Raw genomic sequence first — 15154 nt, 5'->3', positions numbered from 1 at the left:
TATGAGCCCTGCTGCTGCAGAGATGGGCGCTTATACCAGACCGTATATAGGCCTTATAGGGGCATCACATGTTGTCATAGAGGCTGGTGCAGAAAAACACATGTGGGCACTGATACACTAACATGCAGGCATTTTCAGATTTTGCATGATGAAAACGTTGGGATAAAGATCAAATAGGTCATTTTGTGACCCAAAAAACGACTTAAATGCCTGTAATCACTCATTTTTTCATATACATTTTAGCATATATTAAAAAAAAAACATAAGATGTGGCTGTAAAAGTTTGACATCCTGTTGAAAAAAACAAATCACAATTTTGTCTCTTTGTCATCTAAGCATAATTGAAGATGATTTACTCCCCCTGTGTGTTAACATTGTAAATGTAAACAAACCAGAGAGCAGCATCAGATGAAGATAAAACACATTATAATTTAGTTGTTGCATTTCAGATTGTACATGATGAAAACGTTGGAATATAGATGAAATAGGTCATTTTTTGACCCCAAAAAACGACTTAAATGACTGTAATCACTCATTTTTTCATATAAATTTAGCCTATATTAAAAAAAAACACAACATATGGCTGTAAAAGTTTGACATCCAATTGAAAACACAAATCACAATTTTGTCTCTTTCTCATCTAAGCATAAATGAAGATGATTTACGCCCCCTGTATGTTAACATTGCAAATGTAAACAAACCAGAGAGCAGCATCAGATGAAGATAAAACACATTATAATGTAGTTGTTGATGTGTTGCTGACAGGCTTCAGTATGTGTTTTGATATTTTGTTGGTGGGGTTGAGCTGAAATTTTAAGCTACAATCTTTAATAAAAATGTAAACAAGAGTTTTTACATTTATTGTAGCTTAAAGTTTCATGTAATTCAGTTTCAAATAAGACAAGCTGCTGTTTATGTTGAGTGTTCCAGAGTAAAGCCAAACTGTGTACACTACCCTTGCACATTTGAATTTAAGCAATACAATACCATTTTAGGTTTTATTTGAATATAATAATGATACAAGCAGGTCGGTTGGGACACTTTTGCATCCACGCCAAATAACCTTGCATTACTCACAGACTACTTGAACAGTAATGAAAATGATTTGATCCCTGAACAGATACAAGAATCTGCTAACAATTTATCAAGTTTTTTTGTTCTGGACTAAAATAAATATCATTTAAATTGAAAAAAAATTGCAGTCTAAATTTGAAGAATCAGTCGCTTGTTTGCACATTTCTTTGAGGAAAAGAAAATATTTGTAAAATTATTATATTTTCATAAATTACTGAGATATGGAATTTTGGAGAAAAAAAAAAGTTTTTCTGTCTGGCTGCCACTTGAGTAAACATACACTCAGTGATTTCACAGTGGGTCTAATTCAGTTAGGAAAAGCCTTTGTCTTTTTTTGTTTGCTTTTTGTTGATTTGTAACCAGGTAGGAACTATAAACAACACTGTCCCAACCAGGTAACCGTCTGAAACGTCCCGGGAGAAAGCAGAAACACTTTGGACTTCTGTGTTATAGCTACCAACAAAAATCCACACAGCTACTGTAACACTAGCATCGACTGATAGCCCAGAAAATAAGCTTCCCAACAATATCTTTTTTTTTGTATGTGGCATAACTAAAACAGTATAGAACAAAAATAACAAAAGAGCCATAATTTACTTGTGAATTATTAAAACTGTGAATAAAAAAAATGTGAGGAATAGTGAGAAGGTCTCCAATTTGATAATGAAAGTGAAGAGTGGGTGGATGAGTATGAGCATGGTGAAGGGCATAGTTACTTTCTAACTTGTCTTGTCCTCCTGTCCCAACTGACCCCGCTTTCTCATATATAAAATAAAACGCATTTTATTGTAATTTTGTCCGTTACATTAATATTAATTTTATTCTACCTCTCTATTTTTACATGCTTTTTCTGCAAACAGTGAATCAGTGATGAAGCAATGGGACGGACAAGTACAGATAAAAACAGATCGAAATGCATCTGAACATCTATAAGTCATAAGCTTTATAGTGAATTTCATTATGTTTTTTGGACCAGAGGTTAATCAGGTTGTCTTTTCTCTCTATAAGCTGTAAAAGTATTAAAAACAGTTAAAATGTTGTTGTCATGTTCTTGCATCAGTCGGTGTGTGATGGCTGTAGATCATAGAGGTGGAACACAACTCAAAGTTCAGGTCTTAGTGTTTCGGAACAAGTGGAGAAGTACTTTACAATTCATGGTAATTAACTTAATTCAGTGTTGTCACGACTATTAGCTGTTGATTCTGCTCTTCAGCCTCGCTAGCTGCACTGTGGACTTGTGTTTATGGTTCACCTCTTCTTTCCCACCTGTCCTCTTCAGATATTGTCCAGTTGCCATTCAATGTCCAGTAGCACATGGCTGAGGCTGCCCTGCGGCTGATCCTGATGACGATGCTTTCGACTAACCGCTCCGGAGGTGCGTGGGGATGAAATGGATGGAGCCCATGGCCAGACCAGCGCACCAGCTCCCACCTCCCAGCAGCATGTCCAGCAGCAGCAAGTCTCCCCCCAACTCTGGAGAAGGTAGATGACATGATTCATCTGGCAGCCAACCACATCAGTCATTTGGATTAGTGATGTAATGAAAAATGGGTCCAAGATGAGCCGAATTTTCAGCCAGCGTTGCTTATAATGCCTCCATAGTGCCATGCAATAATTATCACATTTTGAATCAGTAGTGTCGACATTAAAGGAAAATACACATGTTTGCATGCTTAGTATTTGAGTGGGTAGCATCCACAACCTTTAATATGATATGATATAATGATTTTAAGGTTACACATGGGGTGTAAATTGCTTTAAAAGACGCAAAGACACAGACAACTTTGAGGATACAGAGGATACATGTCAGAACCTGAGGATGTATTTTTTTCTCATCAGTTGCAGGCTCTAACTCCATGGCATGGGTGAAGATGTTCAAAAGACCTGGAGGAGGCCTGAAGAAATCCTACCAGCCTGGCAGCATGCTGTCTCTCGCTCTCACCAAAGGCCTGCTGAATGAGCCCGGGCAAAATAGCTGCTTCCTAAACAGCGCTGTTCAGGTGAAGAACCATTTTCTACCAGCTCGAAATCACTGAAAAAATACTCAAATTAAACCTGCAGTTGGTAACTTTCAGCAAATGTGGGAAAATGTTATTTTTATAAAACGGTCACTATATCCTGACAGTAGTGCATGAGACATGTAGTCTGAAAAAAAATCAAACCATGTTGAAAAAAGCAAAAACAAAGCACCGCCCACCAGCCGGGTCACAAACTCTCTCATTTTACAGCTAAACAGTACACTACAACATGTTTCTGAAAACATTTGAGGAGAGAAATAGGCATTAGAGCATCAGAATATTGATTCATATTTGATCAGCGCTGCGTAGATTGACCGTTTGTTCAGAGTTTGCGAGTTCAGCGAGGAGTGATTGACAGCTTCGTTAGAGACAGCTTGGCTCTAATTGGTTGTTTTCCTTCGACCGGTGAAATCTTGCGGATGCCATTAGAAGCACGAGGAGGACACGGAGGAACCTGAGTTTTTTTTCACAGATTACCTGTCTCATGCACTAATGTGAGGATATAGTGACCGTTTTATAAAAATAACTTTTTAATCATATTTGCTCAAAGTTACCGACTGCAGCTTTAAGTGACTTCACTCCTCTGAAATAATTACAAAACTGTCTCAAACAAAGAGAACAAATTGTCCTTCTAACATTTCCGCTCTTTTGTCTTGTAAACTTAGTTTTTAAACGCTATAGAGTAAAGAGTAAAGAGTAAAGTGCAGGAGTAGACTTCAAAACATTACTTAGTACAAACAGCAATATGGGTAAAATGCTTTTTGCCACCAGCCAACACTCACTTATGTTTTTTTAATTAATTTGTGTCTGTCAACTCCTGAATAAAATAACCGTCTCTTGCTACTTAGCTAGATTCTTTTTTTACTATTTTCACTCTCAATGATGTGTGTGAGCTGGAAATGTTTTTTTTTCATGCGTGCGTTGGTGAAAAAAGCTGGGACTCAGCCACATGGACCAGCAGACCAAAATAATGAGCTGAAAATGACTAAAAGCTGCTGAGTTGAGTGTTGACTCTCCTTGGGTTTGGCAGTACTAGCAGCTCTTTTATATTTGAAGAGAAAGATCTTTCATACATGTTGTTTGTAAGATCTTTCTCTTCAATCTGAGCTTTTGAAATGAGATTCTGTGCATGTCAGTATATTGATGTTTTTTGATGTTGTTAAATCTTCACAGGTGCTTTGGCAGCTGGACATCTTCAGGAGAAGTTTGAGGCAGCTCTCAGGTCACTTCTGTCTCGGTGATTCCTGCATCTTCTGTGCTTTAAAGGTTTGCATGTTACTGCACTTTTATGGAGTCAGATTAGTCTCATTATTAAAGGTACTAAATTTGATATTCAGAGCATTAATAGAGCAGCAAACAAGTATTTGCTAGGTAAAGATATAGATATAGATAGAGTATTGTCTACCTGAGCAGAGAATGAAGTCACTCTCCCTCTGTGTGTGTTGTATCTAGGTCGGCCGTGCATGCTTTTAGTGCATGTTCGTGCATGTCAGCGTGCCCCACTGACTAGCTCACGGTCGCCGCTCTGCACTGCTCTGATATGGTGGTTAAAGCTGATAACGCCGTCCCGACCGACGACGTCATTGCGGAAGCGTAGCACCTAAAAATTCACACAAAATCAATTATCGTTGTATATAAATGTAACAACATACAAATATATGTTTTTGATGAAAATTTAAATTACTTTTAAATACACATATTTGTGGATTTCTATTTCATTTATTTAAAACAAGAAATATGTGTGTGTGTGCATCAGAAATATATTTGTGAACCTTGTTTTTTTATATGTGGATTCTTTTTTTTACATTTATATACAACGATAACTATTTTAGTGTGTATTGAAAAATATTTTTGTTGAGAGAGTCATTTATATACAAATCACAAAATACATTTGTGAATCCTTTTGTGTGCATTCATTAATATTGAGACTGATCTGACTCCATCTTCTTTCAGCTAAACCAGGTATTTTTATATGTATTTGCAGTGTCGTTGAATACTTCTAATTTCATCAGTCATTACCCAATGATACTGCTGATGAAAAAACATATTTGAATATAAAATAACTGTCTATAAAAGTACAAATTGGTCATGAGTTGTAATTTGGTGAGGAACAGTCATTTTCAGGACGGGACTAATCATAGTTTTTCTTTTTCAGAGCATCTTCAGCCAGTTTCAGCAGAGCAGAGAGCGTGTGCTCCCCTCCGACAGCCTGCGTAACGCCCTCGCTGAAACTTTTAAGGATGAGCAACGCTTCCAACTCGGCCTGATGGATGACGCCGCTGAGTGCTTTGTATGTTGATGCTGTGCCTTTGGCTTTTAATCAAAGTAGCATCCAGTGGAAGACTTTTCCACAGTAACTGTGTATTGTTATGGTGCTTCCTCCTCTGTGACACTGAAGGTAAAGAGAGGCAGAGGTCACTGACAAAACGCCGTGACCCTGTGTAATCACCAGTTTTATCTACTGTATGTAAATTCTGCATTTTGGCCTCTTGCTTTTTAGCATATTTAAGCCCCGTTAGGATTGTATATTAGATTTAGCCCTGCAGCAAAAGCTCTACCGGAGAGGCCAGACACACATCCATTCGACGGTAAAGATCAAAGTAAGCGCGCTACACAGGTTGACCGTCATCTTTTCTTGTAAAATGTCCGGTGTAATCGGTAACACCGGTGTTGTCACAAGTTTATTAACCAGTGGGAATTTTCCTCACCGTCACATCCCTACTTTACGGAGTCTGCGATGTTTCTACAGTAGCCCAGAACGGACAAACCAAACAATGGCTCTGGATAGGGACAATCATGTCGGCCACCGTAGTTCTTCTACACGCTTGGCACACAGGAAAAGTTTTACTTAGTTGCAATCTGCAACCTCACCACTAGATGGTGCCAAATACTACACACTGCTCCTTTTTAAAGGAAGGAAATGCTGCGCAATAGTGTTGTGTAGCGTGTGTGTTTGCATGTATTCAATATTTGCATTGTACTTGCTCTTATTTCTTATACATCAGGAGAACATCCTGGAGCGAATCCATTTACACATCGTTTCAGACGCTGCGACTGATGCTTGTTCATCCAAATCCTGCATTACCCATCAGAAGTTTGCAATGATGCTTTATGAGCAGGTAACTGAGTTTATTCAATACGGTTTGTCATTGAAAACAAGAACAATAAAATGTTTATTTTTTGTTTGCTTTTTTTTTTTTATTTCTTCAATTTGTTTATTTAACAGGGACAATTAGCTATACATCTACATTTCATCAGCAGTACCTGGGCAGGAAAATGCACACATTGGTGTCAAATGTTTAAATTCAGACAGATGTTCAGAGGATAAACATCATACAAACCTTAAAACACTTTCCATGTAAAAACATAGAAAAAACATACAAAACAATGAGATATTATACTTTATGTTTGGTGTTTTTTTAGTATTGATGTGAAGTACATGGGGACAATTACTGTACATATAATAATAATAATAATAATAATAATAATAATAATAAAGAAAGACTCCCACAGCTGCTCTCACTAAATGTTAACATGTAATAAAATGTCATCTGTAAAATAACGTTCAGTTTTTTGTTTTGTTTTTTCAGTTTGTGTGTCGCTGCTGTGGAGCATCTTCAGACCCTCACCCGTTCACAGAGTTCGTACATTATGTCTCAACAACTTCTTTATGGTGAGTGCTTGATTTGCTGCCATGGCTTGAAAAAATGGAATACAAAAATCAGGCCAGAGTGATAATCACGATTTAAATGTCAAAAGTACTCGAAAATGATTTGATTGCAATTTTTAATTTTTTAGATCAATGTCCTTCCTGTTCTTTAGCAGCCACACCTAAACACCCAGCGTGTTATATCATTATTATCACTTTAATTCCCCCGAAGGCTAACGATGCCAAATGATTGTTTGATATGAAGCTTCTTTTCTTTTTTTATGCACAATTCCTCCTCAACTCACTTTCTGCATGCATACATAAGTAACTATGTTACTATGTTCATTGTGACTAGCTGAGGAGTGTTAACAGGAAGACCTTTATTCATTTTTAATGTACTCTATATTTTATACCGCTATGCTTTCAAACTAATTACATTGAATGTTATTAGATATTATGAAATATTAAATATGTCTCAGACATAAATTCTACCTTCACAAAGATAATCATGTTCAGTTGTGATTGACACTGTCATTGAGGTATTAATTTAATTTAATTTTATATTTATTTATATGTTTATTATTGAGGTTGTAGTGATGTCCAACTGGACTGCATTATAATGAGAGGTGTTTCTAATGTGGTGCCTAGAAACAAATTTCCTTGAGCAAGACACTTAACCCCAAATTGCTCCCGAAGGCATAGCTATCGGTGTGTGAATGAGTATTTAGATTAGATCCTGATGGGCAAAGTTGGCACCTTAGCAGCCTCTGCCATCAGTGTATGAATGTGTATGTGAATGAGTGAATGCTGACATGTAGTGTAAAGCGTTTTGAGTGGTCGGAAGACTAGAAAAGCGCTATATAAGTCCAAGTCCATTTACCAATACCACCGTACAACTATGACCTCAGTTATAAACATATAGTTTAATTAACACCTCTGTAAGAGCCGTATAAAGAATTGATAAGATGTGTTGAATGACTTGTACCAAAAATGTTGATTTCATTATGCTACTGACTTCGTCATAGCCAATAGCTCTCAGTGAAGGTTAATCAGTCTTTGGAGAAACTTATAACTATATTTTTTACGGCTGTCAAAGTTTACGCGATAATGCGTTAACTTAAATTTGTTTTAACACTAACACTAATTTCTGTAACGCATTAAGACAACTTGGAATTTTTAGGTTGTAGCGGGCTCAGTTTTAAAGCATATAAAACGACAAAACCTAAGGAGTTCATTGGTACCAACCATGTCATACTAGGTTGTTGATAAAGAGGCTAAATAACGCTCCAACTTACGCTAAAAAAACTGTCATGGCCATTTTCAAAGGGGTCCCTTGACCTCTGACCTCAAGATATGTGAATGAAAATGGGTTCTATGGGTACCCACAAGTCTCCCCTTTACAGACATGCCCACTTTATGATAATCACATGCAGTTTGGGGCAAGTCATAGTCAAGTCAGCACACTGACACACTGACAGTTGTTAACTGTAAGAGTTTCTGAACAATATGTGTCATTGTTTTGTGTTGTTAATTGATTTCCAATAATAAATATATACATACATTTGCATAAAGCAGCATATTTGCCCACTCCAATGTTGATAAAAGTATTAAATAATTGACAAATCTCCCTTTAAGGTACCTTTTGAACAGATAAAAAACGTGTGATTCATTTCTGATTAATGATGTGATTAACTTTGGACAATCATGCGATTAATTGCGATTAAATTTAGAACATTTCATATTGATTACTAGACCACAGTTTCTGTCCATTACTGGATGTCAGACACTGAATACAGAAAGGTTGTGGTGATGAAATATAATATTTGCGACTACTGATATATTCTCTGTCTTTATGCGCAGCCAACAGGTTGATCGCATGTTGGGGAAAAACGAGCGGCTCAGGTCAGACATGTTCGGAGAATTGCTGCAGGCAGCAAACAACACCGGTGACCTCCGAAGCTGCCCGGTATGTGACTTCTTGTCATTGTTCATTTTAATGTGATGGTTTTCTTAACAAATCAGACATCTTGAAGTTGTCAATAACTTTCCCCCGTTCTGTTGTTTTGTCAAAAATGTCTGAATTCAACCATAATTAAAGTAAATGCTGATTCATTACAGGCAGCTATTAAAGGATAATTTCAGTACTTTTCAACCTGGAACCTATTTTCCCATGTTTTTGTGTCTAAGTGACTAATAGGGACAACAGTTTCTGAAATTGGTCCAGTATTGAGGGAGAGCGCTGTAGACGGCAACTGCTCACAGGCTGCAATATCGTGCTATTGGGGCAAGCTGACACCGTCATTTACGTCCACTAAAAGTGCTTGTTTTTGCCATGACAGGCTCTGATTGCTATTATAAGTGTCTGACATCATGGAAAAAGTCTCGCTCAAGGAGAAGTCTCGTTCTGAAATCTGGCGAGGTGATGTGTTGCTGGAAGACAACCGTGGAATAGTGGAATACATCCATGGTGGAAACGCGAGAGCCAGCCGGGCAGAGTTTGTTGTGTTAGAGTACAGAAAGTGTAGCTTAGTGCTATCTAAAAGAATTTCAATGTCATGGCTGAATATTTAGATGATTTCCACAATGTGGAGGAGGTTTCTGAATTCGATGGCCACCAAATAGCGTTACATTGACGCTGCTCACTTGCCCTCGCAGCTCGTTTCACTGCCAGTTACAGCGTTATTCCTCAGTACTGGACCAAAAAGACACAAAAACAAGGGAAAATAGGGTCCAGGTTGGAAAACACCAAAGTTACCCTTTAATTGAGCTGAGCCGTTAGTATGTTACTGTAACATGGACACAAAGAGGATTCCTGCAGCTATGCAGAGTACACTCTGTGCTTTCTGCCGTGACTCTGCACTTGAAGCGGCCGGAAAGAGACGGTGCCAGACTAGTGTTAGGATATAAATAGCAGTAAGGGGGTATAGCCACTGTTTTTCTCTCATCTGGATTCGCTACCGCTGTCTTCCTCTTCAGTGTGCATCAGTTGGGTGAAGCTGAGTGTTCTGTTCCCTTCACCCTTTATTCTAACAGAAAACTCAGTACTGACTTAATGATACTGGTGTGCTGATAATACGTGCTGTCTGGCTCTTTTTCCATCTTTGCATCAGTCCTTATTATGACATTTTGAAGTGATAAGTCACAAGTGTGTGTCTGTGTGTGTGTGTGTGTGTGTGTGTGTGTGTGTGTGTGTGTGTGTGTGTGTGTGTGAGTGAGAGACAGAGAGACGAAGCCTCAACCTACTTCTCTGACATTTGGGGAAATTTGCTCATTTATTTATTGCTGAGAAATAATAATAAAAAAAAGATCAATTTCACTTTTACTTGCTGCATATTTTACATTTCTGTCTCGCGTCTGGCTGACTAGTTTCTGTCTTGTTAGTTTTATTTCTGTATCTTTGATTTATTATTCATTCTATGTGAAGCACTTTGTAACTTACTGGTTTCTGCCTTTTGATTTTATTCCTGTATCTTTGTTTTGATTGTTTGTTGTGTGTAAACTTTATCATTATTATTGTATCTTGTTAGCTAAGAAACACATCCAAGAGTCTGCAGTCTGGCAATTCTGACGTAATTGGGTCAAGCGGTTGTTTGTCAAGAAACAGAAATAGAAATGCTTTAACTAGCTGCTCCTTGAAATTTTCTATTACTACACATCTTAAATGCTGTTATCATACCGTTGCCATTCCCAGGGCGTCAAATAATGAGGCTTTGTCACAGCCAATTGGCGTTCGATACCGCTGAACAAGGCACACCTTAGCACCGGTATGAAACGCCCCAGGCGTTCCATTAACTATAATATAACCCCATCTGAAAGGGGAGGTGGATGGAACCAACAACACAAGGTTTTCATCCAGGAGACCGCTGTTCGTGTCCCGTGCGTCACGTTACAATCAGCTGTTCGTTTGTGTCCCGCGTTCTCAATTTTCAGTTTCATTTTCACTGCACAAACGTAGTAGTTTTAAGCCCAACCATGTAGTTTCTTCCTAAACCTAACTATAGTCGTTTTGTTACCTGATCCTAAAGTGACGCCAAGGGACGTGACAAAGCGGCGGTATGTGACAAGTTGAGATGAGAAGGTGTTGTACAGTGCAAATACAGTCAAACACTTGTCACATTAGCTGTTTCCCCCTCCTTCCAGTATTTGTGCTCAGTTGCATGTAGGCTAAATACAGTGACCTACCTCTGTCAGGAACACTTGACATAGAAATCCTAATTTTGTTTCCCAAAATGTATATTCAGTCCCTTTTAAAGAAAATAGAGAATATAATACATAATTAGGACTTAATGTTTTTCTTGTATGTACGTTGATATTGTTATGGACCTTGTATGTTTTTCTTCATATTTTGCAGAGCAACTGTGGTCAAAGTATCAAGATCCGCCGTGTGCTCATGAACTGTCCAGAGATCGTCACTATTGGATTCGTTTGGGACGCCGAACAGTCGGACCTCACGGACGACGTCATTCGGTCACTTGGCCCACGTTTGAACCTGTGTGGGGTAAGAGTTGAAGCAAACCTCACCAGATGACAAATCACTTTAGACATTATGTATATTATATACAGTATGTAGATATTTTTGGCAGTTTTGTGCTAGTAATAGGGTTGTGAATCTTTCGGCATCTCACGATTTGATTTGATTTTGATTCTTGGGGACACGATTCAATTCAAAATCGCCGTCGATACAGTTCATAGGGGTGCTAATTTCAGGTTCTCCTCCAGTCCGCTGTGCCTCGAAAATCGATTTTTGGAAGTTGTGAATCTCTGCGAAAGATAAGAATCTCCATTCCTACGTGACTCAATTTTTTTCCCCACCCCTCATTAAAAATGTCATTAACTCAAACAAAATTACAATGATCATAGCTGTCAGCTATTTGTCCTTAAACTAGTAATGATGAAGGTCAGTCTGCTGTAATCTTTAAAAAAAGTATCAGAGTATAAAAAGCACACACAGACAGATTTTATTCTCATAGGATTTAGCGTCTGCCAAAGAGCGATATGTCGAGATCAAACTTGTCTCAATTTACTCCATTTCAGCTTTTCAACCGTGTCACTGATGAAAATGCCAAACGGAGTGAGCTTCATCTGGTGGGGATGATCTGTTTTTCCAGTAAACACTACTCAGCCTTTGCCTATCACACCAAATCTTCAAAATGGATGTTTTTCGATGATGCCACTGTAAAGGAGGTTAGGAACTCTACGCTATTAATCTGCTTTAGTTCAAACGTCTACTCCCCCCGTTACTCTGTGTTGCATGCTCTTATATCACACTCTGCTTTTCCCCCCAGATTGGATCCAAATGGAAAGATGTTGCCTCTAAATGTATCAGGGGACATTTCCAGCCACTTCTTTTATTTTACACCAATCCTGAGGGATCTCCGGTGTCTAATGAAGATGCGCCGAGACAAACCACCATGTGTCCTCGGTACAAAGCCCAAATAAATGGTGATGTGACAGGTAAGACAAACCTGCCGTTATCAGCACACCTAACCCTTCTGACAGACACTGGAAATATGTGTATTAAAATAAATAGAGTATTCACAAACCTTTTACTACTATATCAAACAATGTGACAGATAAAAATGTTCTTTTACTACTAACTTCGAATGTTACAAGTGCAATATTCTTCTCAAAATCCACTTTGCCGCATTCATTCATTCATTGTTTTCTTATATCAGGACACCTTGTGATGCATTACTGCTTACTGAACACAAACCTCGTCACGGATAATCCTACTTACACCACAGTCCAAAAAAAAGAAAAGTAAATTAATCTCCCACTACTGTTTGGTGAAAGCTTTGGCCGTCGCCATCTTGTGTGTTTACAAACAGAAGTGACACAAGAGGGTGGAGCTAATTATAACTGAACGCTGAATAAGACATTTTTCGGCGACCAAAATGTTACAATTGTATGAACATCATGCTGTATTGAAGAAGACTTGAAACTAGCGATTGAGAACATAAACTTATGTTTATAATGTTTACTGAGGTAATAAATCAAGTGAGAAGTAGGGTCATTTTCTCATAGACTTCTATACAATCAGACTTCTTTTTGCAACCAGAGGAGTCGCCCCCTGCTGGCTATTAGAAAGAATGCAAGTTTAAGGCACTTCAGCTTTGGCTTCACTTCTCAGACCCGGAGGTTCTTCACTGGTTGACCCAGACCATGGTATCATACAAACCACTAGCATAACAGAACTATAATAATGGCTTGGTCCAGATTACCCCAAGATGGTCACCTATATTATTATACACAAAAGTAAACTTTGAGAAGTGCCATAAAATTATTCCATAAATGTAGTTTTTCTTGAGTCCGCAATACATACTTGTGTTTTGGGTTTCTACTAGAACATGTTTACGTCCATTACTGTTAAAAAAAACACTTTACTTTTCTCATAGCGGCTGTGCTGCAGCGCCTCTTTTCACCCTCTGTCTGAAACGCTCCGTTTGAGCTCCAGTCTGCTCTGATTGGTCAGCTTGCCCACTCTGTTGTGATTGGTCAACCAAACCAAAGTCTTTGTTCTCCGCTGCTGCTCCGCTCTAACTAGCTTTGTTTGAGGACGTGCCAACCTAGCCGCTAGGCAGGTATTATGCAAATGTGTTACTTGGTGACGGAAGAAAAAGCAGGACTTCAATCAAGGCGTTTCAGGCAGTTCAGGAGCAGTGTTTCTGTGGAGGAGAGTATCTCACTTTGGCGTGGACTTTGAACTTTGTAACTTTGCAGACCTTTTACATACACAAAAAACTATATAACACACTAAAGGAAAGGGAAAAGACATAATAGGTCCTCTTTAATATCCAGGTCAGTCTTCAGGTTATGTAGCCAATAAAATGACGTATGAATGCAACTGCACACATGTTCACAAATGTTTTTCTCAAAGGTGCACACATGCCTTATATTCATATAGGGTTGGCTGATATGGGCAAAATCTTCTATCGATATACAGTAGGTCATTTCATATCTCGATAACAATATATATCGCGATATAGCATGTTTTCTAGTAATTCAATAAATAAATACTCTATATGAGATAACCACACAGTAAAGCCTATTTTTTTATACTCCTGTGTGAATTAAATACTTAACAAATTACAAATATTTTCACATTTTATGAAGAACTTTAGTGCAAAATGATCAGATTTTCAGAGAAATTTATTATCAATTTAAACGGCATAATTGTATATCACGATATGTGATTCAATCGAAAGATGATAAATGATGATGATGATCATATTGAATTATCGCCTAGCTACTCTGTTCTTTTATCGCTGCCTACAGGTTATACGGGTTATCTAACAATGACTTTTTTCTAATAACAGAGGTTAGTTGCTGCCAAACAGCAGCGCATTTTTTGTGTATTTAGTATTGACGATTAATAACAGATCATGATAGGGGTGAGAATGGTGATCGATTTCAACTTCTAATAATTTAATTTCCATAATCCCAATCTATTAGAGCATCTGAACATTTTTATGAACATATCACTAAGCAAACATCAAACAATGTCAGCACCCTTGAGAATAATCATTTCACTCCGCACATTGCAGTTATGTTTTGCGTTGGGATGGAGAGAGGGCTGTTAAACTGCAGGCAGAAAGATTGTCCAGCCCTGTGTGCTGGCTTGAACTTGACATGAGGATGATGCCTCTGTTGCACGCAGATTACCACCCACGCCTCCCTCCCTAATCCCTGCTCCTGTGGCCAAGCGCACTCCTGCTCCTGCTCCACGGTCCTCACTCCTCCCCTAGACATTTCCGATGTTTGCCTCCATTAATTTATCTGCTTGGGTTTTTTGTTTTTTTTGGGCAATGGCGCCTCGCCCGTTTAGATGGTTAGCTTTGCTTTAGTGTGGTGCCCAGACACTTTGACTGGAATGGGACTGGATTCTTGTTTTCATGAAAATATTTTTTACGGAAAGCGTAAGTGATTGATTCTTTTGTTTTAGAGTGGCTTAGTTTTAAAGAAATGATTATATGTATTGTAATTATTTATTGTTATCTCTTTTGTTAAATCAGTTTATATTGAGGTTTACAGATAATTTGTCCTGCTGTACATCGTGGTAGGAGTTTATCTCATCCACTCACAACGACAACTAACAAAGACAACTATTCACTGTTCTTGCATTACTAAACCTGAGACTCTCTGTATAACTTCAGGCAACGTGATGAAGTGTGGCCTGGTTAATTACTTGGCAGTTGTGGAAGCTGTACTCAAATCTAAATCTAGTATCCTTTTTCAGTTGAACTCCTTAAATGTCAGCATTCGGCTACATGAACAAATCTGGACATCAGTAATACTGCAGCTTACTCACTGCTGTTACTCACCGCTGTCCTAACATCCAGCAGCCATGCACATGCACACAGCTTGTTTTAGAGCGACTATGACTTACTCTATGTCTTCACAAAAAATGCGTCAA

General features: G+C 38.2%; 1 protein-coding gene across 4 annotated transcripts in view; it reads left to right on the top strand.

The window, feature by feature from the left end:
* Window positions 1-15154, top strand: part of usp53b (ubiquitin specific peptidase 53b) — a 30431-nt gene that overhangs the window by 734 nt on the left and 14543 nt on the right. For 2 of the 4 annotated variants that reach the window (XM_074629949.1, XM_074629946.1), the window contains exons 1-10: window positions 2350-2556; window positions 2914-3074; window positions 4266-4358; window positions 5248-5382; window positions 6098-6211; window positions 6683-6765; window positions 8602-8707; window positions 11093-11239; window positions 11776-11925; window positions 12027-12195. In XM_074629949.1, coding sequence (XP_074486050.1) covers window positions 2460-2556; window positions 2914-3074; window positions 4266-4358; window positions 5248-5382; window positions 6098-6211; window positions 6683-6765; window positions 8602-8707; window positions 11093-11239; window positions 11776-11925; window positions 12027-12195 — 1255 coding nt within the window. In that variant the 5' untranslated portion in view covers window positions 2350-2459. Of the gene's footprint in view, window positions 1-2349; window positions 2557-2913; window positions 3075-4265; window positions 4359-5247; window positions 5383-6097; window positions 6212-6682; window positions 6766-8601; window positions 8708-11092; window positions 11240-11775; window positions 11926-12026; window positions 12196-15154 lie in introns of those variants that run through there. The other 2 variants (XM_074629947.1, XM_074629948.1) reach the window with 2 other exon arrangements.

The sequence above is a fragment of the Sebastes fasciatus genome, chromosome 3, assembly GCF_043250625.1.
Source record: "Sebastes fasciatus isolate fSebFas1 chromosome 3, fSebFas1.pri, whole genome shotgun sequence".
Lineage (NCBI taxonomy): Eukaryota > Metazoa > Chordata > Actinopteri > Perciformes > Sebastidae > Sebastes > Sebastes fasciatus.
The sequence above is the reverse complement of the archived record's forward strand: the minus strand, read 5'-3'. Positions and strand labels throughout refer to the sequence as shown.